Source organism: Pituophis catenifer, unplaced genomic scaffold, assembly GCF_029215685.1.
Source record: "Pituophis catenifer annectens isolate HBS135680 unplaced genomic scaffold, rPitCat1.0.hap2 SCAF_1, whole genome shotgun sequence".
NCBI lineage: Eukaryota > Metazoa > Chordata > Lepidosauria > Squamata > Colubridae > Pituophis > Pituophis catenifer.
In genome coordinates, this window is record NW_027256881.1 from 341631387 (window position 1) to 341654764 (window position 23378).

General features: G+C 47.7%; 1 protein-coding gene across 1 annotated transcript in view; it reads left to right on the forward strand.

The window, feature by feature from the left end:
* The window catches only part of MIER2 (MIER family member 2), a 41901-nt gene extending 22847 nt beyond the window's left edge, over nucleotides 1–19054 (forward strand). Inside the window, exons 5-11 of the mRNA XM_070931874.1 lie at nucleotides 1191–1258; nucleotides 2432–2585; nucleotides 7573–7654; nucleotides 14798–14892; nucleotides 15627–15730; nucleotides 17063–17199; nucleotides 18588–19054. Of these exons, the coding sequence (XP_070787975.1) occupies nucleotides 1191–1258; nucleotides 2432–2585; nucleotides 7573–7654; nucleotides 14798–14892; nucleotides 15627–15730; nucleotides 17063–17199; nucleotides 18588–19054 (1107 nt within the window). The remainder of the gene's footprint in view (nucleotides 1–1190; nucleotides 1259–2431; nucleotides 2586–7572; nucleotides 7655–14797; nucleotides 14893–15626; nucleotides 15731–17062; nucleotides 17200–18587) is intronic.
* The last annotated feature ends 4324 nt before the right edge of the window (nucleotides 19055–23378 follow it).

A 23378-nucleotide genomic window follows, 5' to 3' on the forward strand; every position in this document is an offset into this window, starting at 1 on the left:
CTCTATACCCCCCCTCCCTGCCCCTCAGCTCCAGGCTGTGTCAGCCCTGCAGCAATGTGAAAACTAAAACTCTCATAGGAAAGGCTACAAGGGCAGCAAATGGCCAAAGTTAGGCCACATCAGGGTTGACACCAGATTCGCTTAAAAACTACATGATTCCCTGAACAACTGCAGTGATTTGCGCAACAGCTGTGGCAACAAAGGTCCTAAAATGTTAAAATGTTATTAAGACCAGCTGCCTGCAATTACTGCAGGTTCAAATCTCGCCAGGCTCAAGGTTGACTCAGCCTTCCATCCTTTCTAAGGTAGGTAAATTGAGGACCCAGTTTGTGGGGGCAATAAGCTGACTTTGTATAAATATACAAAAGGATGAAGGCTATTGCTTAACACACTGTAAGCCGCCCTGAGTCTCCAGAGAAGGGAGGCATATAAATCAAATTTAAAAAAAAAATGGGACGAGGCTTGTTTAACAATTGCCTTGTTTAGCAACAGGAATTTGGAGCTCAATTGGTATATTTTTAAGATCAGAGATAAGATTTAAATTTGATGAAGTAATAATCAAATCAAGAATTAATGAATAGTATATGAAGTAATAATAAAATGTAGGGAAGTTTTAGAAATTGAAATAAGATTCGGAAACATAAATATGTTTGAACTGTACTGTTAATAGTGAGAATTTAGGGTAAGAATTGTGAAATGTATTATGAGGTATTATTTGAATTAAGATTTAAGGTGGATTAATAGAAGGGTAATTGTTTTGATTATCTTAATATGAGTATGCTTATGATAAGATGGTAATAGTTGAGATATGTGAGCCAAGATTAAGAAATAAATGTTATGGCAAAAATAGAACATACAAAATTGTGTTAAAAATGAAACGAAAAAAACTGAACAAATTTATGACCGGATCAATGCTCTGTTCTGAAAAGATGTATTATTGTATGTTTGTCTGTGTGTTTTAAAAATTGTATTTAAAAAAACTGCAAAAAAAAAAAAAAAGAAAGAAATTTGGAGCTCAATTGGGGTTGTAAATTGAGGATTACCTGTACCCTTGAAGCTTCTTAGGCAGAGATTTCAGTCAAGGAAACAAGTATCCCTTTTGCAGATGGAATTTAGCCACTGTGCCCTCAAAGATGGCGTCCTTCCGCTTATAATATCTACACATTTTACTCCTCCCCCCACCCTTTTAGGAGATCATGGTGGGACCTCAGTACCAGGCCATTGTCCCTCTCTTGGACTTGAACCGGCAGGGGCGAAAAAGGTGAGCAATTTTTCTCCTGAGGAGCCTTGTTGTTTTAGCCTTCGGCAGTGCTGTATGGGTGTCTTTAATCTTCTCTTCCTAGAAGTTAACCTTCAGGGCCAGGAGCTGTGCAAATCGGGCTGTCCTTGGACAACACCAGTTGAGGATTTCGGAGTTTTGGAAAAACAAAGAAATAGCCCCTGGGGGGAAAAAAAGTGAAAATTTGCCATGTTTTGCAGACAGTGAAAAGAACAAGCCTTGTTGCTTGAACACTTTGTCTTCTTCTTTACAAACCTACAGTATTTGAGTTTTTCATTGAGGTTCTCACCTCAGAGTTAAAGTGCTGAACATTTGTCACACAATTGTGATGGGTGCAACCAGAACGTTGGTCTCACAATTGTCATGTGTGCAACTAGGGCCTAGGAGTGAGTTTGGTTGAGCCCAGTTTCCTAGATTCCTTGTAACGGGAATGGAGAAATTGCTTGCTTGCTTGCTTATTTCCTTATTTATTAGACTTTTACCCCTCCTTTTTTACCTTATAAATAACTCAAGGCAGCAAGCATATTTAATACTCCGTCCTCCTCCTGTTTTCCCCACAACAATCCTGTGAGATGGGTTGGGCTAAGAGAGAAGGACTGGCCCAAAGTCACTCCCAGCCAGCTTTTATGCCTAAAGTGGGACTAGAACTCACCGTCTCCTGGTGATTGGCCAAAGTCACCCAGTTGCTTTCATGCCTAAGGTGGGACTAGAACTCACCGTCTCCTGGTGATTGGCCCAAAGTCACCCAGTTGGCTTTCATGCCTAAGGCGGGACTAGAACTCAATGTCTCCTGGTGATTGGCCCAAAGTCACCCAGTCTGCTTCTATACCTATTAGGTATAGGTATATACCTATTAGGTATATGTATATACCTATACCTATACCTATTAGAATTCATAGTCTCCTGGTAATTGATCCTAAAATCATCCAGCCAATTTTCATGCCTATGGTGGAACTAGAACTCAATCACCTCTTGTGATTGGCCTGACATCACCCAGCCGGCTTTCATGCTTAAAGTGGGACTAGAAATCACAATCTCCTGGTTTCTAGGCCAGGACTTTAACCACCACACTAAACTCTGGGTTTAGTCTCTCTCTTTCTCTCTGTCTCTCTCTCTCTCTCTCCCACTCACTCACTCTTTCTTTTTTCACCTAGTCTATGAAAATGATGACCAGTTGCTGTGGGACCCAAACATCCTTCCGGAGAGGGAGGTGGAAGAATTCCTCTTCCGAGCTATCAAGAGGAGATGGGATGAAGTCTCCAACGCCAGGCTTCCTGAAGGAGAGATGGTGAAGGATAACGAACAAGTGAGTTCTGTGTGGCTAAGGCTCCCCCATCACGAGTGAGATTGCTGCAAGGAAGATGCTTATGAACGGTAGGAAGATTAATTAATGAGTTGCTGTATTTTTTGGAGTATAAGACGCTCCGGAGTATAAGACGCACCTTAGTTTTGGGGGAGGAAAATAAGAAAAAAAAAATCTGCCTTTGCCTACCAGCATCCATCGGTATTCATCTGGCTAGCGTCCTGTCAGTGTGTGAGACTGTTTGGAAACTGAAACAGTACTTGCTATGTGAGCAGCAAGGAGCCTGGGCATGGCTTAGGTCAGTTGTTCTAAAGCTGCATGTTGTGCTGATCTCTGAAACTGAAACTGAAACTCCTCTCCTCTGCTTGTGTTTTGCTTGCTGCTACAAACTCTGACACTCCTTGCAGCAAATAGCAAACAGCCAAGTCAGCTTCAGGACATTATTGCAGCCTGATTCAACACGAGCAGCTGATTGGTGGGTGGATCGGCCTCCCGGAATACCCCAATCAGCTGGTCCAGGGTACAGGGATTGCCATAGACCATTGCCTCCTCTGTGCCTCATGTTTTTGGCTACATTTGGTGTATAAGACGCATCCAAATTTTCACCCTCTTAGAGGGGAAAAAAAGTGTGTCTTATACTCTGAAAAACACGGTAATTTAAAAATTCTGATGCCGCCTCAAACCTCCCCTCAGCAGAAAAGGATACTAGGGCAACAAAACCAAAAAAAAAAAAAAAATAGATTAGCCTGTTTGCAAAGGTGTTTCGGCCCTAACAGTGATTCTTAACTTACTTTCTTTGTGCAAAAGATATGCCCAGGTCAGACAAAGCTTTAGCTACTAGATGCTAAAGTTGGCAGGTGCTTGGCTGGGGAAGATGTTAACCTAGTTGGGTAGTGGAAAGAACAAAAAAAAAAAAGATAAACTAGTTCAGAGAGCACCAAGGACTGCACAGATTAACCCTGAGCTACATATATTCCCTTCTCTTGGAGAGAAGGATGTTTCCAAGCCATGTCAACGTCTTCAGCATCGAGTATCACGATGCCAGTGGTGCTCTCTGAGCTTGGTTGTTTTCGTGCAGATGTTTCATTACCCAAAGATATCAGTGCTAGAAGGTAATGGGAGGTGGTGGAGGAGGAGGAGATGGAAGACATGGAGGACGACATGGAGAGGACAAGAAGGAGGTGGAGAACATGGAGGAGGAAGTGAGGAGGTGGAGAAGGAGGACATGGAGGAGGAGAGGAGGAGGTGGAGAACATGGAGGAGGAGGAGGACATGGAGAGGTGGAGGTGATGGTGGAGAAGGAGGTGGAGGACATGGAGGAGGACATGGAGAGGAGGAGATGGAGGTGGAGAAGCAGGGCATGGAGGAGGAGGAGGTGAAAAAGGAGGACATGGAGGAGAAGAGGAGGAGGTGGAGGATATGGAGAGGAGGAGGAGGTGGTGGAGAAGGAGGACATGGAGAAGGAGAGGAGGTGGTGAAGGACATGGAGAAGGGGAGGAGGTGGTGGAGAAGGAGGACATGGAGGAGGAGAGGAGGTGGAGAACATGGAGGAGGAGGAGGACATGGAGAGGAGGAGGAGGTGGTGGAGAAGGAGGACATGGAGAAGGAGAAGAGGTGGTGAAGGACATGGAGAAGAGGAGGAGGTGGTGGAGAAGGAGGACATGGAGGAGGAGAGGAGGTGGTAGAGAACATGGAGAGGAGGAGGAGGGTGGTGGTGGAGAAGCAGGGCATGGAGGAGGAGGAGGAGGTGAAAAAGGAGAACATGGAGGAGAAGAGGAGGAGGTTGAGGACATGGAGAGGAGGAGGAGGTGGTGGTGGAGAAGGAGGACCTGGAGAGGAGGAGGGTGGTGGTGGAGAAGCAGGGCATGGAGGAGGAGGAGGTGAAAAAGGAGGACATGGAGGAGGAGAGGAGGAGGTGGAGGACATGGAGAAGAGGAGGAGGTGGTGGAGAAGGAGGACATGGAGGAGGAGAGGACGTGGAGAACATGGAGGAGGAGGAGGACATGGAGAGGTGGAGGTGGTGGTGGAGGAGGAGTGGAGGACATGGAGGAGGACATGGAGAATAGGTGGTAGTGGAGAAGCAGGGCATGGAGGAGGAGGAGGAGGTGAAAAAGGAGGACATGGAGGAGAAGAGGAGGAGGTGGAGGACATGGAGAAGGAAAAGAGGTGGTGAAGGACATGGAGATGAGGAGGAGGTGGTGGAGAAGCAGGGCATGGAGGAGGAGGAGGTGAAAAAGGAGGACATGGAGAGGAGGAGGAGGAGGTGTTGGAGAAGGAGGACATGGAGAAGGAGAGGAGATGGTGAAGAACATGGAAAGGAGGAGGAGGTGGTGGAGAAGGAGGACATGGGGGAGGAAGAGGAGGAGGAGGACATGGAGGAGGTTGAGGACATGGAGAGGAGGAGGAGGAGATGGTGGAGAAGGAGGACCTGGAGAGGAGGAGGTGGTGGTGGAGAAGCAGGGCATGGAGGAGGAGGAGGTGAAAAAGGAGGACATGGAGGAGGAGAGGAGGAGGTGGAGGACATGGAGAAGAGGAGGAGGTGGTGGAGAAGGAGGACATGGAGGAGGAGAGGACGTGGAGAACATGGAGGAGGAGGAGGACATGGAGAGGTGGAGGTGGTGGTGGAGGAGGAGTGGAGGACATGGAGGAGGACATGGAGAATAGGTGGTAGTGGAGAAGCAGGGCATGGAGGAGGAGGAGGAGGTGAAAAAGGAGGACATGGAGGAGAAGAGGAGGAGGTGGAGGACATGGAGAGGAGGAGGAGGTGGTGGTGGAGAAGGAGGACCTGGAGAGGAGGAGGTGGTGGTGGAGAAGCAGGGCATGGAGGAGGAGGAGGTGAAAAAGGAGGACATGGAGGAGGAGAGGAGGAGGTGGAGGACATGGAGAAGAGGAGGAGGTGGTGGAGAAGGAGGACATGGAGGAGGAGAGGACGTGGAGAACATGGAGGAGGAGGAGGACATGGAGAGGTGGAGGTGGTGGTGGAGGAGGAGTGGAGGACATGGAGGAGGACATGGAGAATAGGTGGTAGTGGAGAAGCAGGGCATGGAGGAGGAGGAGGAGGAGGTGAAAAAGGAGGACATGGAGGAGAAGAGGAGGAGGTGGAGGACATGGAGAGGAGGAGGAGGTGGTGGAGAAGGAGGACATGGAGAAGGAAAAGAGGTGGTGAAGGACATGGAGATGAGGAGGAGGTGGTGGAGAAGCAGGGCATGGAGGAGGAGGAGGTGAAAAAGGAGGACATGGAGAGGAGGAGGAGGAGGTGTTGGAGAAGGAGGACATGGAGAAGGAGAGGAGATGGTGAAGAACATGGAAAGGAGGAGGAGGTGGTGGAGAAGGAGGACATGGGGGAGGAAGAGGAGGAGGAGGACATGGAGGAGGTTGAGGACATGGAGAGGAGGAGGAGGTGGTGGTGGAGAAGGAGGACCTGGAGAGGAGGAGGTGGTGGTGGAGAAGCAGGGCATGGAGGAGGAGGAGGTGAAAAAGGAGGACATGGAGGAGGAGAGGAGGAGGTGGAGGACATGGAGAAGAGGAGGAGGTGGTGGAGAAGGAGGACATGGAGGAGGAGAGGACGTGGAGAACATGGAGGAGGAGGAGGACATGGAGAGGTGGAGGTGGTGGTGGAGGAGGAGTGGAGGACATGGAGGAGGACATGGAGAATAGGTGGTAGTGGAGAAGCAGGGCATGGAGGAGGAGGAGGAGGTGAAAAAGGAGGACATGGAGGAGAAGAGGAGGAGGTGGAGGACATGGAGAGGAGGAGGAGGTGGTGGAGAAGGAGGACATGGAGAAGGAAAAGAGGTGGTGAAGGACATGGAGATGAGGAGGTGGTGGAGAAGCAGGGCATGGAGGAGGAGGAGGTGAAAAAGGAGGACATGGAGAGGAGGAGGAGGAGGTGTTGGAGAAGGAGGACATGGAGAAGGAGAGGAGATGGTGAAGAACATGGAAAGGAGGAGGAGGTGGTGGAGAAGGAGGACATGGGGGGAGGAAGAGGAGGAGGAGGACATGGAGGAGGTTGAGGACATGGAGAGGAGGAGGAGGTGGTGGTGGAGAAGGAGGACCTGGAGAGGAGGAGGTGGTGGTGGAGAAGCAGGGCATGGAGGAGGAGGAGGTGAAAAAGGAGGACATGGAGGAGGAGAGGAGGACATGGAGGACATGGAGGAGAGGAGGAGGTGGTGGAGAAGGAGGACATGGAGGAGGAGAGGACGTGGAGAACATGGAGGAGGAGGAGGACATGGAGAGGTGGAGGTGGTGGTGGAGGAGGAGTGGAGGACATGGAGGAGGACATGGAGAATAGGTGGTAGTGGAGAAGCAGGGCATGGAGGAGGAGGAGGAGGTGAAAAAGGAGGACATGGAGGAGAAGAGGAGGAGGTGGAGGACATGGAGAGGAGGAGGAGGTGGTGGAGAAGGAGGACATGGAGAAGGAAAAGAGGTGGTGAAGGACATGGAGATGAGGAGGAGGTGGTGGAGAAGCAGGGCATGGAGGAGGAGGAGGTGAAAAAGGAGGACATGGAGAGGAGGAGGAGGAGGTGTTGGAGAAGGAGGACATGGAGAAGGAGAGGAGATGGTGAAGAACATGGAAAGGAGGAGGAGGTGGTGGAGAAGGAGGACATGGGGGAGGAAGAGGAGGAGGAGGACATGGAGGAGGTGGAGGACATGGAGAGGAGGAGGTGGTGGTGGAGGAGGAGGACATGGAGAACATGGAGAAGGAGAGGAGGAGGGAGTGGAGAAGAGGGAGAGGAGAACATGGAGGAGAACGACTGAGGTCCTTGATGCTCCCTGAACTTGGTTGTTTTCTTGCACACGTTGCTTCACAACGCGCTGCAGCTGAGCTGGGTCCCTCCTCAGCCATTGTTACCCCATAGCTTTTGTGCACGGTGACAGTGGTCTCGCTTCTTCTTCCCATCCCTTTTCCCTGCTCGGGTTCCTCTTTCTTGTCCCCGTAGCCAAAGCTGCTTTTCTGATCATCCGCCTCCCTGTGCGCTTCTGTCTCCCACAGGCCCTCTACGAATTGGTGAAATGTAACTTCAATGCAGAAGAAGCTTTGCGGCGACTCCGGTTCAACGTGAAAGTCATTCGAGGTGAGACAGAAGGCAGTTCTTTCTATCCTTTCTCTTCTTTCTATCTTTCTCTTCTTTCTATCCTTTCTCTTCTTTCTACCTTTCTCTTCTTTCTATCTTTCTCTTCTTTCTATCCTTTCTCTTCTTTCTATCTTTCTCTTCTTTCTATCTTTCTATTCTTTCTATCCTTTCTCTTCTTTCTATCTTTCTCTTCTTTCTATCCTTTCTCTTCTTTCTACCTTTCTCTTCTTTCTATCTCTATCTTTTTTCTATCTTTCTATTCTTTCTATCCTTTCTCTTCTTTCTATCCTTTCTCTTCTTTCTACCTTTCTCTTCTTTCTACCTTTCTCTTCTTTCTATCCTTTCTCTTCTTTCTATCTTTCTCTTCTTTCTTTCTCTTCTTTCTATCCTTTCTCTTCTTTCTATCCTTTCTCTTCTTTCTATCTTTCTCTTCTTTCTCTCCTTTCTTTTGTTTGGCAGAAGTTCTGTAGTCCCACTTGGAAAAAACCTCTCTCCCCTCCAGATTCCCCAAACCTTTTCAAACCTGGTCAATGGGGAAGCCTGATTCATTCAACTACCGTGTTCGTAACTTAACAGCTGCAGGGATTCACTTAACAACGGTGGCAAGAAAAGGTTGTAAAATGGAGCAAAACTCACTTAACAACTGTCTCGCTTAGCAACAGAAATTTTGGGCTTCGTTGTGGTCATAAGTCGAGGACTATCTGTACTTATTACAACATTTAAAGAAACAGTAGCATACATGGGGCTCCCCTTGAGGAGCACCCGGAGGCTCCAACTGGCGCAGAGTGCGGCCTGCGCAGGTGGTTATGGGAGCGACGTGGCACTCCCATGTAACACCTCTCCGGCGCGAGCTGCACTGGCTCCCGGTGGTCTTCCGGGTGCGCTTCAAGGTTTTGGTTACCATCTTTAGATGCTCCATGGCTTAGGGCCTGGTTATTTACGGGACCACCTGCTGCCCCAAACGGCCTCCCACCGGCTGGTACACTCTCACAGAGAGGGACTCCTCCGGGTGCCGTCGGCCAAACAATGTCGGCTGCCGGCCCCCAAGGGGAGAGCCTTCTCTGTGGGGGCACCTACTATCTGGAACGGAGGATCCCAGATCTACGCACCTTCCGCCGCGCTCTTAAAACCTTTTTATTTCACCAGGCTGGTCTGGCCTAACCTTTCCCATTCTTTTTTTAATGTAAATTTTAATGTAAATTTTAAATTTGTTCTTAACCTGGGGGTTTTAAATTTGTCTTGGACTAAATTGATTTAATTCGATTTTACTTTTGTTCTTAATTTTTGTATTCTATGTGTTTTATTCTGTGCCTGTTCAGCGCCCTGAGTCCTTCAGGAGTAGGGCAGTATACAAATTAAATAAAATGAAAAAAATGAAATGAAATGAAAAAGAAATAAAAAAAAAGATGTAAAGAGACTTGGTAGATAAAGAATAAAATGCCGCTAAATGAACAAAGTATTTGCAAATACCACCAAATTTGAATTTCCTTACCTCATGAATTGATTATTGAAATGTAAAGAACTCGGTTTCCTGCGGCATTTTAGCTAGAAATCTCTAGTTATTAATATTATAAGAACATTTGTATTTGTCTAGGCAGTTGATAGTTGAGCATAGATCTTTTTAACATTTATACTTGCATTGGGTTCTGTTAATCTGGATTAAATGTTAATATCTATTGCTAGTCCATGTATGTTATGCCATACGCTAAATAAATAAATAAATAAATAAATATCGGTAACACTACTATTGGTACAGGTAGTCCTCGACTTATGCCCACATTGGAGCCCGACATTTCTGTTGCTAAAGTGAGACATTCGTTAAATGAGTTTTGCCCCCATTTTACGACCTTTCTTGTCATAGTTCTTAAGCAAATCACTGCCGTCGTCAAGTTAGTCACACGGTTGTTAAATGAATCCGGCTTCCCCATTGTCTTTGCTTGTCAGAAGGGGAATCACCTGGGACGCTGCAACCGTCATAAATATGAGTCAGTTGACAAGCGTCTGAACTTTGATCACCTGACCCACGGGGATATTGCAATGATGATAGTGTGGGGAAAAAAACCCAACTTAAGTCACTTTTTTCAGTGATGCTGTAACTTCGAATGGTCATTAAATGAACTGTTGTAAGTAGAGGTCTACCACCTATTCCTTTAAAAGGAAAAGAAATAGAAAGGAAATGTGGGGGGAGGTGGTGGGGGGGAATTGAAAAAAAGAAAAGAAAAAGATTGATTAAAGATAAAGGTTACCCATGGATCAATTTCACCCCTGAGCGGAGTTTTAAACCTGGGTCTCTCCAGTTTAATCTCGGCCCCTTAATGTGAAGAGAAGGGCTGCTGGATTAACAACCCCAATATCCAGGTGGATTCAGGGACAAGAGTTAATGAAGAATTAATTAAGGGAGGGTTTGAACATCTCACGGAGCCTTATTACACTTAGCTCTGAGATGTCATCCGAACCAGGATAAAGTGATTAAGATGGAGAATGTTGGCCACATTATCAAGCCATGCTTTGTGTTAGATTTAGAGCCTCTAAATCAGTGTTTCTCAACCTTGGTAGCTTGAAGATGGGTGGACTTCAACTCCCAGAATCCCCCACCCAGCGCTGCTGGCTGAAGTCCACCCATCTTCAAGCTTCCAAGGTTGAGAAACACTGCTCTAAATCATCGTGTACGTCTGAAGGAGGCTCAATCCGCACTTACATTTTTTTTTAAAAAAAAATTGATTTATATGCTGCCCTTCTCCGGAGACTCAGGGTGGCTTACAATGCGTTAAGCAATAGCCTTCATCCTTTTGTATATTTATACAAAGTCAGCTTACTGCCCCCACAAACTGAGTCCTCAATTTACCTACCTTAGAAAGGATGGAAGGCTGAGTCAACCTTGAGCCTGGCGGGATTCGATCTTACTTTAATTGCAGACAGCTGGTGTTAAATTACAGAGCTCTGTCTGTTGAGCTATCCAGGCTCCATTGTGCTTTCCAGCGCTCTCTCGGGCAGCTTCTCCATCTTCATGCCGCTCGGAGGAAATCCATTCATCCCAACAGGGAGTCTTCTTGCCCCGCCTGAAGGAGGACTCCGCTTGGCAGGCTGGTGCCAGGCTCCCCTCGGCTGGACGACCGCGGGGCCCCCCGGAGCCCCCAAGGAAGGCAGAGCTGAGAAGGACGGAGGTCCGGGCGGGCAAAGGAGGCGGCGGCTCGCCCCCCTTCCAGCTATCCATTTCCTCTTCCAGCTTCTATATGACAGAATAACAGAGTTGGAAGGGGCCTTGGAGGTCTTCTAGTCCAACCCCCTGCTCAAGCAGGAAATCCTACACCAGGGATGGCTAATCTTTTTGCCATCACGTGCCAGGAGGAGGGGGGCGCGCACGTGCCCACACCCATAATTCTATGTGCCATGTGTGTGCGCGTGCGACCCCCCCCCCAAGCTCCTGGCATGCGATGGCCCGGTAGGCCTGTTTTTCTTTCTCACCTGGCTCCAGGGCCTCTCTAGGAGTCTGGGGAGGGTGAAAACGGCCTTCCCCATCTCCCTGGAGGACCTCCAGAGGACGAAAACGGCCCATTTGATAACTTCTGGTGGGACCATTTTTGGGCCGTTTTCGGCCTGTGGAGGACATCCCGGGGGGGGTGGAGAAGGCCGTTTTTGCCCTCCCCAGACTCCTAGAGAGGCCCTGGAGCAGGTCAGAAAGAAGTGCCGGAGCTGAGCTCTCATGCCCACTGATATGGCTATGTGTGCCACCTGTGGCAGGCGTGCCATAGGTTCGCCATCACGGTCCTATAACATTTCAGACAGATGTTATCCAACATCTTCTTAAAAACTTCCAGTGTTGGAGCACCCACAACTTCTTGTGGCAAGTTGTTCCACTGATGAATTGTTCTGTCAGGAAATTTCTCCTTAGTGCTAGGTTGCTTCTCCCCTCGATTAGTTTCCATCCGTTGCTTCTTGTCCTGCCTTGCCCTCGGGTGCTTTGGAGAATAGCTGTTCTGCCCCAGCTACGGACCCCAAAGAACACAGCACACACAAAGTTTATACAAAACTTAAATTTACTAAAATAATTTCCAAACAAAGGCTGTTAATAAACTTTCTTAACAGCCTACGAGAAACCAAAGATAAAGTTATCACAATCTTACGAAGGTTGGCAGAAAGCCCAGAAGCAATTTGCAGAGAATCCAGACGCGAAGGAGAATGAACTAAAGTTGTTCCCTACAAATTGCTTCAGTCGGCGTTCGTCCTTAAATAGGCTAAGGGAGTGGCCAATTAGCCCCAAGACTTACTCTCGAGGAGACCTCCTCCTGAGGAGCCACTCCTGCCTTTTGGCAGCTCTGCATGCCCGTGCATCAAGAAGAGGCTCCTCCTCTTCATCCTCTTCACTTAAAGGAGCTTCTGGAGGTTCTGAAGGCCCTGGCTGAATCCCTGCCTCTGGCACCACATCTTCTCCAGCCTCCTCATTGTCTGACTCAAGTGCCAGCTGCACAGGCTGCTGGCGCAGCACCACACCAGCCTCCTCGCTGTCAGAATCAGCTACAATCTTCACAGGCTGCTGACGGGCCACAACAATAGCTTGACCTCCTCTTCTTTCTGGCCGCCCCTCAAACTTTGGAACACTGCTATCATGTCACCCCCTAGTTCTCCTTTTTGACCCCACTAGAATTCCCAATTCCAGAAACCATTCTTTGTTTAAGCCTCCAGTCCCTTAATAGCAAGAAGACTTATACAGTAGCGGCCAAAATTGTGGAAACCTTTTGGGAAAAGTGCATTTTCTAAAAACTAGCTAATAACACCCCCTTTTTTATGGGGAGTAGTACCATAAAATTATTTAATCAAATTAAATATTTAATCATTTTTTACGACTTTTCTTGCCACCTTTGTTAAGTGAATTGCTGCAGTTGTTAAATTAGTAACACGGTTGTTAAATGAATATGGTTTCCCCCATGAACATTGCTCGTCAGAAGGTCGCAAAAGAGGAACACATGATCCCAGGACACTGCAACCGTCATAATTGTGAGTCAGTTGCCAAGCATCCGAATGTAAATCACATGACTATGGGGATGCTGCAACGGTCATAAGTGTGAAAAATGATCATAAGTCACTTTTTTCAGTGCCGTTGTAACTTTAAACGGTCACTAAGCAAACTGTTGTAAGTCGAGGACTACGTGTACTTAAAACAGTTAGTGAATGTTGAAAGGTACAACAGTATTGAAAAAAAACGACCTATGACCGATTTACACATTTACGACCATTGCAGCCTCATCACGTGACCAAAATTCAGAATCCTGGGCAACCGGCTCATATTTACGACGGTTGCAGTGTCCTGGAGTCACATGATTCCCCCCCCCCTTTTGTGACCTTCTGACGAGCAAAGTCATTGGGGAAGCTGGATTCACTCAACAACCGTGTTACCAACTTAACAGCCGCAGTGATTCACTTAACCACTGTGGCAAGAAAAGTTGTAAAATGGGGCAAAACTAAACAAGCGTCTCACTTAACAACAGACATTTTGGGCTTGTCGTAAGTCGAGGACTAGCTGTAATCCGGTTTGCTAGAATTCTCGTACCCTCTCCTCTCCCTCTCAGTAGGTCTTGCTAAGCAGTTCCTGCGTAGCTCGTGCACTCTGTGCGAAAGTCAAAGAACAGAGCGTTTCCAAGGCAGTCCTACGTCTCCTGCCTTGAAAGAAAGAATCGTGGATCAGCGATCGATGCAACAATTAAATGCAGTCACTTCCAATAAAGTCAGGATCTCGTTGCAGAACGATCCGGCAAGACCAGATAAAAATATGTCAGTGCTTGGAGATTGAAGCATATTTCTCCTTTAATTTAAAAAAAAAAAAATCTGCCTCAGTTATTGAACAGCTTAAAAAAAATCTACATGGAGTGCTCTAATTTCTAAAAGTTTAGGAAAAATATTTTTTCTTTATAGAGGATATCCATCCATCCATCCATCCATCATCCATTCATTATCTATCTATCTATCTTATCTATCTATCTATCTTTCAATCTATACCTACCTACCTACCTACCTACCTACCTACCTATCTAAGATATATATGTATGTATGTATATGTATATCCTTCCTTCTATCCTCCCTCTTTCTTTCTTTTTCTTTTTCTTTCTTTACTTCCTTCCTTCCACCCTCCCTCCTTTCTTACTTTCTTACTTTCCTTCCTTCCTTCTTTCCTTCCTTCCTTCCACCATCCCTCCTTCTTTCTTTCTTTCTTTCTTTCTTTCTTTCTTTCTTTCTTTCTTTCTTTCTTTCTTTCTTTCTTTCTTTCTTTCCTTCCTTCCTTCCTTCCTTCCTTCCTTCCTTTCTCCCTCCCTCCCTTCCTCTTTCCTTCCTTCCTTCCTTCCTCCTTTCTTACTTTCTTTCCTTCCTTCCTTCCTTTCCTTCCGTCCACCCTCCTTCCCTCCCTCCCTCCCTCCTTCCTTCCTTCCTTCCCTCCCTCCCTCCCTCCCTCCCTCCCTCCTTTCTTTCTTTCTTTCTTTCTTTCTTTCTTTCTTTCTTTCTTTCTTTCTTTCTTTCTTTCTAGTAGGGCCACAGTTAAACCCAGAATTTCTTTTCCTAAGAGAGACTGTTGTTAAGTGAGTTTTGCCCCCATTTGATCACCTTTCTGGCCCCAGTTGTTAAGTGAATCACTGCAGCTGTTAAATTAGTTAATGAATTCTTGTTAAATTAATCCAGCTTCCCCATTGACTTTGCTTGTCAGAAGGTCGCAAAAGGGATCACGTGATCCCTGGGGCACTGCAATAGGAGTCACTTGCCAAGTGTCTGAATTTTTGATCCTGTGACCCTGGGGAGGCTGCAATAGTTGTGTGAACAATGGCCATAAGTCATTTCTATCAGTGCCGACGAAACTTTGAACGGTCACTAAAAAAAACCTGCTCTAAGTCGAGAACTACCTGTACGAAGACGACCATAGAGACAGACTGCATCTACTGTCAGTAAAATGTGACTTTAGGACAAGAAAATAAGAGAAAAAAGCTTGTTTGTCCTACTTTGATTCTTTTTTTTTATGGCTTTTAAGATTCTGCTCTTAACAACCTATAGCAATAAAGTCGAATTCTAGTATTTTTGGTAGCCTTTATATCCTGACCTGGCCTGGCCTATCTTGCAGGGCTGACATTCTGTTCCTGATTGCTTCTCTCCCCCTTACAGATGAGCTCTGTGCCTGGAGCGAAGAAGAATGCAGGAACTTCGAACATGGATTCCGGGTGCATGGAAAAAACTTCCACCTTATTCAAGCCAACAAGGTAATTTTAAAGTCACCCACTTTCAAAACCAGCCAGGTACCTGTAATGTCCTCTGGGAATCCTAAGCAGGATTGTGGCTCCTTTGCAAAGGTACAGAGGAAAAGGCTAAGTGGCAGGAGGCTGACTCCCCTTCTTACCTTCTTGCAGGGCCTGGCAAGTTTGGGCATCATGATGACAGTTTAGACCAGAGGTCAGCAACCCGCAGCTCTGGAGCCGCATGTGGCTCTTTCATCCCTCTGCTGTGGCTCCCTGTCGCCAGTCAGCTTCACAATTGATAGGGCTTTCGGTTAGGACAGGTAGAAGAAAAAGGACGCCGTGCTAGGAGGAGACTCTATGGTTGTGGAACTGGACTTCCGGTCGGCTCCAGAATTGAATGGGGGGCTTCCGGTTAGGACCTTTGTGGCTCTTTGAGTGTTTAAGGTTGCCGACCCCTGATTTAGACGAAGGTTGCCCAACCTTGGCAAGTTTATGACTTGTGGCCTTCAACTCCCAGAATTCCCCAGTCAGCCATGGACTCAAAATTTCCGCTACCGGTTCTCCAAACTGCTCTAACTTTCCGCTACCGGTTCTCCGAACTGCTCTAACTTTCCGCTACCCGGTTCTCCGAACTGCTCTAACTTTCCGCTACCGGTTCTCCAGAACCTGCTGGATTTCACCCCTGCCCTATACCATTTCAGACAAGTGGCTGTCCCGTCTTTTCAAATAACGCTTCACCTTTCTACCGGTTTTTGTAGGTCCGGACCAGGTCGGTAGGTGAATGCGTGGAATACTATTACATATGGAAGAAATCGGAGCGGTACGACTACTTCACCCAACAGACGCGGTTTGGAAGGAAGAAGTACGTCCTACCTCCTGAAGCCACTTGCTGGCCAGAGAGTAATGTCTGGTGCCACTGGCCGTAGTTGGCGAAGCATTGAATCCCCATGGAATTGCGCCCAGAGCTTTTGACCCTAATCCTTAGGTGGCTTGAGTCCAGAAATCTGCATATGGGCATTTGAAAGCTGGAAATTAACACACCCACATCCTTGGTAAAGTCAGAATTTGGTAGAATACAGGTAGTCCTTGACTTACAACCATCCGTTTAGTGACCTTTTAAAGTTACTAAACGGGAGGGAAGGAAAGAATAGGAGGAAGGAAGGAGTAGGAGGGAAGAAGGAAGGAAAGGAGGGAGGAAAGAAAAAAAAAAAGAAAAAGGAAAGGAAAGGAGTATGAGGGAGGGAGGGAGGGAGGGAGGGAGGGAGGGAGGGAAGGAAGGAAGGAAGGAAGGAAGGAAGGAAGGAAGGAAGGAAGGAAGGAAGGACCGTGGTGGCACAGTAGTGAGAGTGCACTATTGCAGGGTGGCTCTGCCCACTGCCAGGAGTTCGATCCTCACCAGCTCAAGGTTGGCTCAGCCTTCCACCCTTCCGAGATCAGTAGAATGAGGACCCAGATTGTTGGGGGCAAGAGGATGACTCTGCAAACCGCTTAGAGAGGGCTGTAAAAGCACTGTGAAGCGGTATATAAGTCTAAGCACTGCTGTGATTTGCATTTGATTTCTAATTTACAATTGACCTCATGCCAGACAGAGACAGCCAAAGGACAAGGATGTGGGGGCATCAAATGGCCATAGATGGAAATTTTTAATCTTTGGTTTAATCCTACAAAGTCTCCTAGGATTGCAGAGTGTGGAAGACTCTGAAAACTACAGGTAGTCCTCGACTTACAACGCTTCGTTTAGTGACCGTTCAAAGTCTACAGCGGCACTGAAAAAAGTGACTTACGACCGTTTTTCACAGTAACGATCTTCGCAGCAGAGGCACAATAACATGATCTAAATCCAGATGCTTGGCAGCTGGATCGTATTTATGACGGTCGCTGCGTCCCAAGGTCACGCAATCCCTTTTTACGAACCTTCTGTCAAGTAAAATCAACGGGGGAAGCCAGATTCACTTAACCACCGTGTTACTAACTTATTATTAACCGCAGTGATTCACTTAACAACTGTGGCAAGAAAGGTCGTAAAATGGGGCAAAGCTCGCTTCATTGATGTCTCGTTTAACAACAGAAATTTGGGGGGGAGTCAATTGTGGTCGTAAGTCGAGAACTACCTGAAGATTGCTTTGTTCCTATGGAAAAACCACCGACATGTTTGCCCCTCTTTTGTCTCCTTCCGTCTCTCCCAACTCCGTAGGGATTACGTGGATAACTTTTTAGATGGCGGGGAAGTGGAAAGCGCCAGCCGCGCGCGAAGCTCTCCGCCCATTGCGTCGGCCGCTGGCTGCCTGGACTCCTGTTTCAACCCGGATCATTTAACAATGGAGACGGCAGGTACGTTTTTACAAGGTTTGCACGTCTTCTCGATCCCAGTAAACGGGGGTGGTTAGTCCTGCGAGTGGATGCATCCAGCTCTGTCTCCCTAACTCTAAGCAGAGGAAATGGTGGGGACCAGCTGCGCGTGCGTTTAAATATTTTTTGGGGAGGGCTTATTTTCAGGGAAACACTGTAGATAGATAGATAGATAGATAGATAGATAGATAGATAGATAGATAGATAGATAGATAGATAGATAGATAGATAGATAGACTTCCAATGTTGGAGCATTTACAACTTCTGGAGCCAAGTTGTTCCACTGATTAATTGTCCTCACTGTCAGGAAATTTCTCCTTAGTTCTTGGTTGAATATATTAGTTTCCATCCATTGCTTCTTGTTCGGTCTTCAGTTGCTTTGGAAAATTTAGGAGCCTTGGTGGTGCAGCGGACTAAGTGCTGTTATATAGCACTTAGCTGCCTGCAATTAGTCCAAGTTCAAATCTCACCAGGCTCAAGTTTGATTCAGCCTTCCATCCTTAGGTAGGTAGGTAAATTGAGGACCTGGATTGTGGGGGCAATCAGCTGACTTTGTAGAAACACCGCTTATGGGGGGCCAAAAGCCCTAATAAGCAGGTATATACAAAAGAATGAAGGCTATTGCTATAAGTGCATTGTAAGCTGCTCTAAGTCTTCGGAGAAGGGCGGCATATAAATTGAACAAACAAACAAACAAACAAACAAATAAATAAATAAATAAATAAATAAATAAATAGGTTGACACCCCACCCACCCCTCTTCCTCTTGGCAGCCTCTTAGATATTGAAACACTGCTATCATGTCACCCCAGTTCTTCTTTTCACTACACTAGATAACCCAGTTCCTGCAACTGTCCTTCAAATGTTTCAGTCTCTAGGCCCTTAACCATCTTGGTTGCTCTTCTCTGCACTCTTTCTAGAGTCTCAACATCTTTTTTACATCATGGTGACCAAAATTGGATGCAGAATTCCAAGTGTGGCTTTACCAAGGCATTATAAAGCGGTATTAACACTTCACGTGATCTTGATTCTATCCCTCTGTTAATGCAACCTAGGACTGTGTTGGCTTTTTTGGCTGCTGCAACACACTGCTGGCTCATATTTAAGTGATTGTCTACCAGGAGTCTGAGATTCCTCTCACAGTTACTACTGTTGAGCCGTTTCAGGGAAAGGGACAAGAATTGTGTTCTCCATCTCCGACCCAAAGGACTGTTAATGTGGTCCCGCAGATAACTTGGCCCAGTGCCATATCTATATTGCTTAACTACCAGACCGAAAAAGCTTAGGGTAGTTTATGAAATGCAAGTTAATGAGTGGTATTGAATGAATTGGGATTTTTCCCCCCCTCCTTACGCCCCCAATCCCCTGCAGAGCCATTGAGCATTGAAAGCGCTGCCTGCAGTCTCGGCAGCACCAGCGAATCCGGGCATGGCTACGAGTGCAGCACGCCTTCAGAAACAAACTGTTCCTTTGACCCCCCCGAGGAGGTGCCCCCCGCCAGCCGTGTCCCAACGTACCTTCAGCACCCACCAAATCCCTCCGAAGCCGGATTCTACCAGATGGCTGCGACGGACAAGCAGGAGGAGCCCTTGCAGTGCTCGGGAGAAGCTATCACCGTGGACTTCACCCCACTCCCCGAGAGCGTCACGGAAAGGTTACCTTTAATTTCCAGCCACGCGGGACTGGAGGGAGATCCAGAGACGTTGGTGGCCCCTGCGCAAGTGTCCTTAGCTGTCCCCGATTTCAGCCTCCTGGGTCTTGGAGAAGTCGATAGCCTCCTGACCACGCCACAATCCTGTCCGGCACCCGTGGCCCATTCAGACTCAGTGTCTCAGTGACAGCGGCCATCAAGAGGTCTTTTGTAGGCCAGGAGCTGACTTGTATTCTGGGGGAGACGAGGGGACGAGAGATCAGAAATCTTGGCTCGATGATGATCTTTTCCTGGTCCTCGGTGACAAACCTGCTGCTTCTCCCCTTCCGAAATCCGAGGAGCGCCGGTTCCCCGCCAGCCAACCCCACCCCTGGCAGTTCCAGTGTCTCTCCAGCAAAACCAAACACCTCCGTCACAATCTCCTGTGCGCCTATCGCAGGAGCTGGCCGAAGGGAACTGTGACCCCCATGGGGTCATCACGGACGGGGACCCCCTCAAAGCCATGCGGGACAGACCGAGTCTTCCCCCCCCACCCGCCGTCTCCACATTCAGCCAAACCCCTCGGATTGCCAGGGGAAGGCGCTTTGGCCCCAGAACGGACACTCTGCAGGGAGGAAGGCTGGCCGCGAGCACTTTGAAGAGGGAGGGGGCTGGACGGGGGTGGAATGCAAGGTTTCCTGGAGCGCGGGAACTAGGCATAAAAATGCATCGGGTTCCTAATCACCGGAGCAAAATAGGGTAGAGAATACCTGAATTTTAGTTTCATCAATGTCAGGACTGGTACCTCCCGCTAGTTCAGGTCTTTTCCGTACACCTGATTTGGTGTGGGTGGGTGAGAGCGTCCGAGTGTGTTGCTATACATGCGCACACGGGCACGTGCGTACGTGGGACAACTTGTTGCCAAATTTTGTGATTGCACCCTGTGTAGTTAGAACGAGTGGAAACCCTGTTGGGTCCTGTTTTCTCCTCCCTGTGACCTCTATCTGGTGGGGAGGAGGGGGCTTCCTCGAAGTCAGGTGCAGAAAACAGTCCGGGGGGGGGCACGTCTCTGATCCTCATGTTTCTCAACCCTGGCAACTTCAACTCCCAGAATTCCCAAGCTGGCATTTTGTGGACTTCAACTCCCAGAATTCCCCCAGACATCCATGCTGGCTGAGGAATTCTGGGAGTTGAAGTCCACCCATCTTAAAAGTTGCCCTAGTTCAGAAACACTGCCCTACAGGAATTGCTCACAAGGTTTATTTTTCCCACTTCTGATAAAGTCACATTTAGTGCAGAATCCGTGCAAGTAGGGAGACAAAAGAGTAAGGAGAGGGGAATTTGGCCTAGCAGCATCTTTGGGTGGTATTCAGTGGCCCCCATTTTTTTCCTTGCACATCCCCTTTCACACACACCCACACACCCCAAAAACATACATTCCATGTTTAGCAGAGTGATTTCAGGCAAGGGAAAGATGGGGGGGGGGAACCCCACCCTCTGATTTTATTGTCTTTTATTTTTGCTAAAGAGAGATATTTTTCACGACCTACTACTCCATTCGCAGCAGTTCTACTACTGCTGCTTCTTCGGTGTGCCAAACTGAGACTTGGAGGGTGGGTGAGGGGAGTGCAGAGAGGAGTAAGAGAGGGAAGGGGAGCATGAGGAGTTCTCTCACCCACCCCCCCTCTCCAAGCTTAGTTGTTCTGACCACTCCGAAACGTTGGCAGGATTAGCAAGGACAAAGACAGTGCCATACACGCAGCTCCTTTCTCCACGATGTTCCCAGATTGCATTTCAGATCCTTTTCCTTTTAAAATTTTTAAACCGTGAAGTCCCAAAGAGGGGGGTATTGCATTTATACTCTCAAAAGAGAACATCCCCACCCCCACCCCAACTCCCCTCCCAATTCAACGAGATAAGAGACAGCCCAAGCTTTGCGTTCTCCCCAATTTTGTACAACTGGAGCCTTAGAACAGGTAAAAATGGAAACGAACGGGAAATGAGGACACCACCTTACCTCATAATACCGCACCTTGCTTCCATCCAATCACCGCATCGTTTCTGGCAGGGGTGAAATGCTACCGGTTCGAACATGTTCAGGCGAACTGGTAGTAAAAAATGCTACCGGTTCGGGCGAATCAGTATTTCCGACAATCAGCTGGGCGACGATCAGCTGTGACGCACGATTTATATTAGCTAGAATCGTCGGATTTCCTGCTTTCTAGCTAATCTAAATCATGTGGCACAGCGGATTCTCCCCGTCTCGCTGTCGGTAGCAGATTCACCGAACTGGTAGCAGACTTCACTGGATTTCCCTGCTGGTTTGCGGGCTGTTTCTGCCCCAGATGTTTTGGGGGGAAGTGAAGATGGGTGCAGGAGGGAAAGCCAGAAGTGTTTTTATTTTTATTTTTTTAATCATTCTGGATCCAGTCGCAGAGTTAATCGTCCTTCATCCTCCCCGGCTTCTTTTGAAGGGGAAGGTCAATGGTTATCTCACGCCTCTCCCACCACAGACCTTGGAGAGCCTCTCTGGAAAAAAGAGAGCTTGCAGAGGCGAGGCGCCAGGTCACAGGGAAGGAAAACCAGCTCCAAAATGAAGCGGTGATGACAAGATGGCCGGATCTGCTTTTAGGGACCAGCGCCGGGTGGTGGACGGAGCAAATCAAGCAGCGATGCTTGGTTGGTTGAGCTGAGAACTCAATGTCCTACAAGTGGGGGTTTCCTTGCAGCTTAGCAGGGATGAAAAATCCCTTTTAGGACTGTCCGAGAAATATATTTCTTTTCTTTTTTTTTCCCCTCTTCCTGTTCTTCTCATTCAGTGCTCCTCTGGATTCAGTGAACCCACGCCCACCCACCCACCCACCCAAAAAAACCTGGTTTCTGAAGAGTTTTTTAAATTTTTATTTTTTTTTTTGGCAGCAAAACAAGAATTCCACTCCTTTTTCTAACGTCCTGTATTCTTTTCTTCCTTCTCACTTCCCCCACTCCGCCTTTCTCTTCCTCATTTTAAACCTTGATTATTCTGGGGATTCTGGATTTCGTCACCCGCTAATGTCGCCCCAGACCGGTCAATCTTCAACTCTCAGGGTTAACATTTCTTCCAAGGGGCTTCACGCATTCAATCATTGTTCTGGATACCGTAAGGCGAAACCCACCACCACCCACATCCCGTTTTGAGAACGCCTGCCCATTCCTTTGCACAGGGCTGGGTCTGCCCTTTTGAGGAGCATAATACCGTATTTTTCGGAGTATAAGACACACTTTTTTCCTCCCTAAAAGAGGCTGAAAATTAGGGTGCGTCTTATACACCGAATGTAGCCCCGCCCACCCGCCGGCCCCCATCCTTTGGCCTCTGCCTCCCAGCAATTTGCCTCCTTACAGCAAACAGCCGTTTCAGTTTCAGCTTCAGCACAGCCTGATTAGCACAAGCAGCTGGTCGTCGGCTGGATTGGCCTCCGACAATCAGCTGTTTCAGGCTGCAGGGGTTGCCATAGCCTATTGCCGCCTCCATGCACCCCATTTTCAGCCTCCACCCCCATTTTCCGCCTGTTCTGGGTGGCAGGGATCAGAATGGGTGGAAAATGGGGTGTGCGGAGGCCAAAAATGGGATGCAGAGGCCGAGAATGGGGCATGTGGAGACGGCAATAGGCTATGGCAATCCCTGCAGCCTGAAACAGCTGATCGTCGGGAGGCATCCAACTGACAATCAGCTGCTTGTGCTAATCAGGCTGTGCTGCAGCTGAAACTGAAACAGACTGCTGTTTGCTGCAAGGAGGCAAATTGCTGGGAGGCAGAGGCAGATTTTTTTCCCCCTTGTTTTCCTCCCCAAAAGCTAGGTGTGTCGTATACTTCAGAGCCTCTTATACTCCGAAAAATACGGTAACTTGATTTCTTGGCATGTCCAATGGTCTCCAAAATGTTCCACAGGATCACGTAATCCCACCCAGGACAAAACAATGTATTGGTACATGATTTCTCAGGTCACCCAGAAGAGTTCCACATTCCCCCTTTTAGACCAATGTCCAGAATGCTTTTCTTCTCTTGCTGCATTCCTAGGTTCTACCAGTAGGGGGCAGAGGTTCTGCCGACGGATTTCCCCTGTTGACAGAAAGTTGCAGTTGGCAACAGGAAGCTCTTGTGTGACCTTTGCCCTTCGCTGTATTTTAGGGAAGGGTCTTGGGCCATATACGTTTGGGCCCTTCTTGATGGATGTATCCCCCTACCCCAATCAAACGCCATCTAATTCAGCACTTCTCAACTCTGTCTACTTTAAAGTGTGGACTACAGCTCCCAGAATTCCCCAGCCAGCAAATCTGGCTGGGGAATTCTGGGAGTTGAAATCCACAATATCTTACAAGTTGCCAAAGTTAAGAAACACTGATTTGATGGAAGCAACCATCAATCCCGTACAATCCCCTTTGTTCATAATGTCCTTTCTCAAAAGATTATATATATATATACATATACATATATATATATATATAAAAATATAAATATTTTGCTCCAATGAATCCTTTTAACATCTTGTCCCC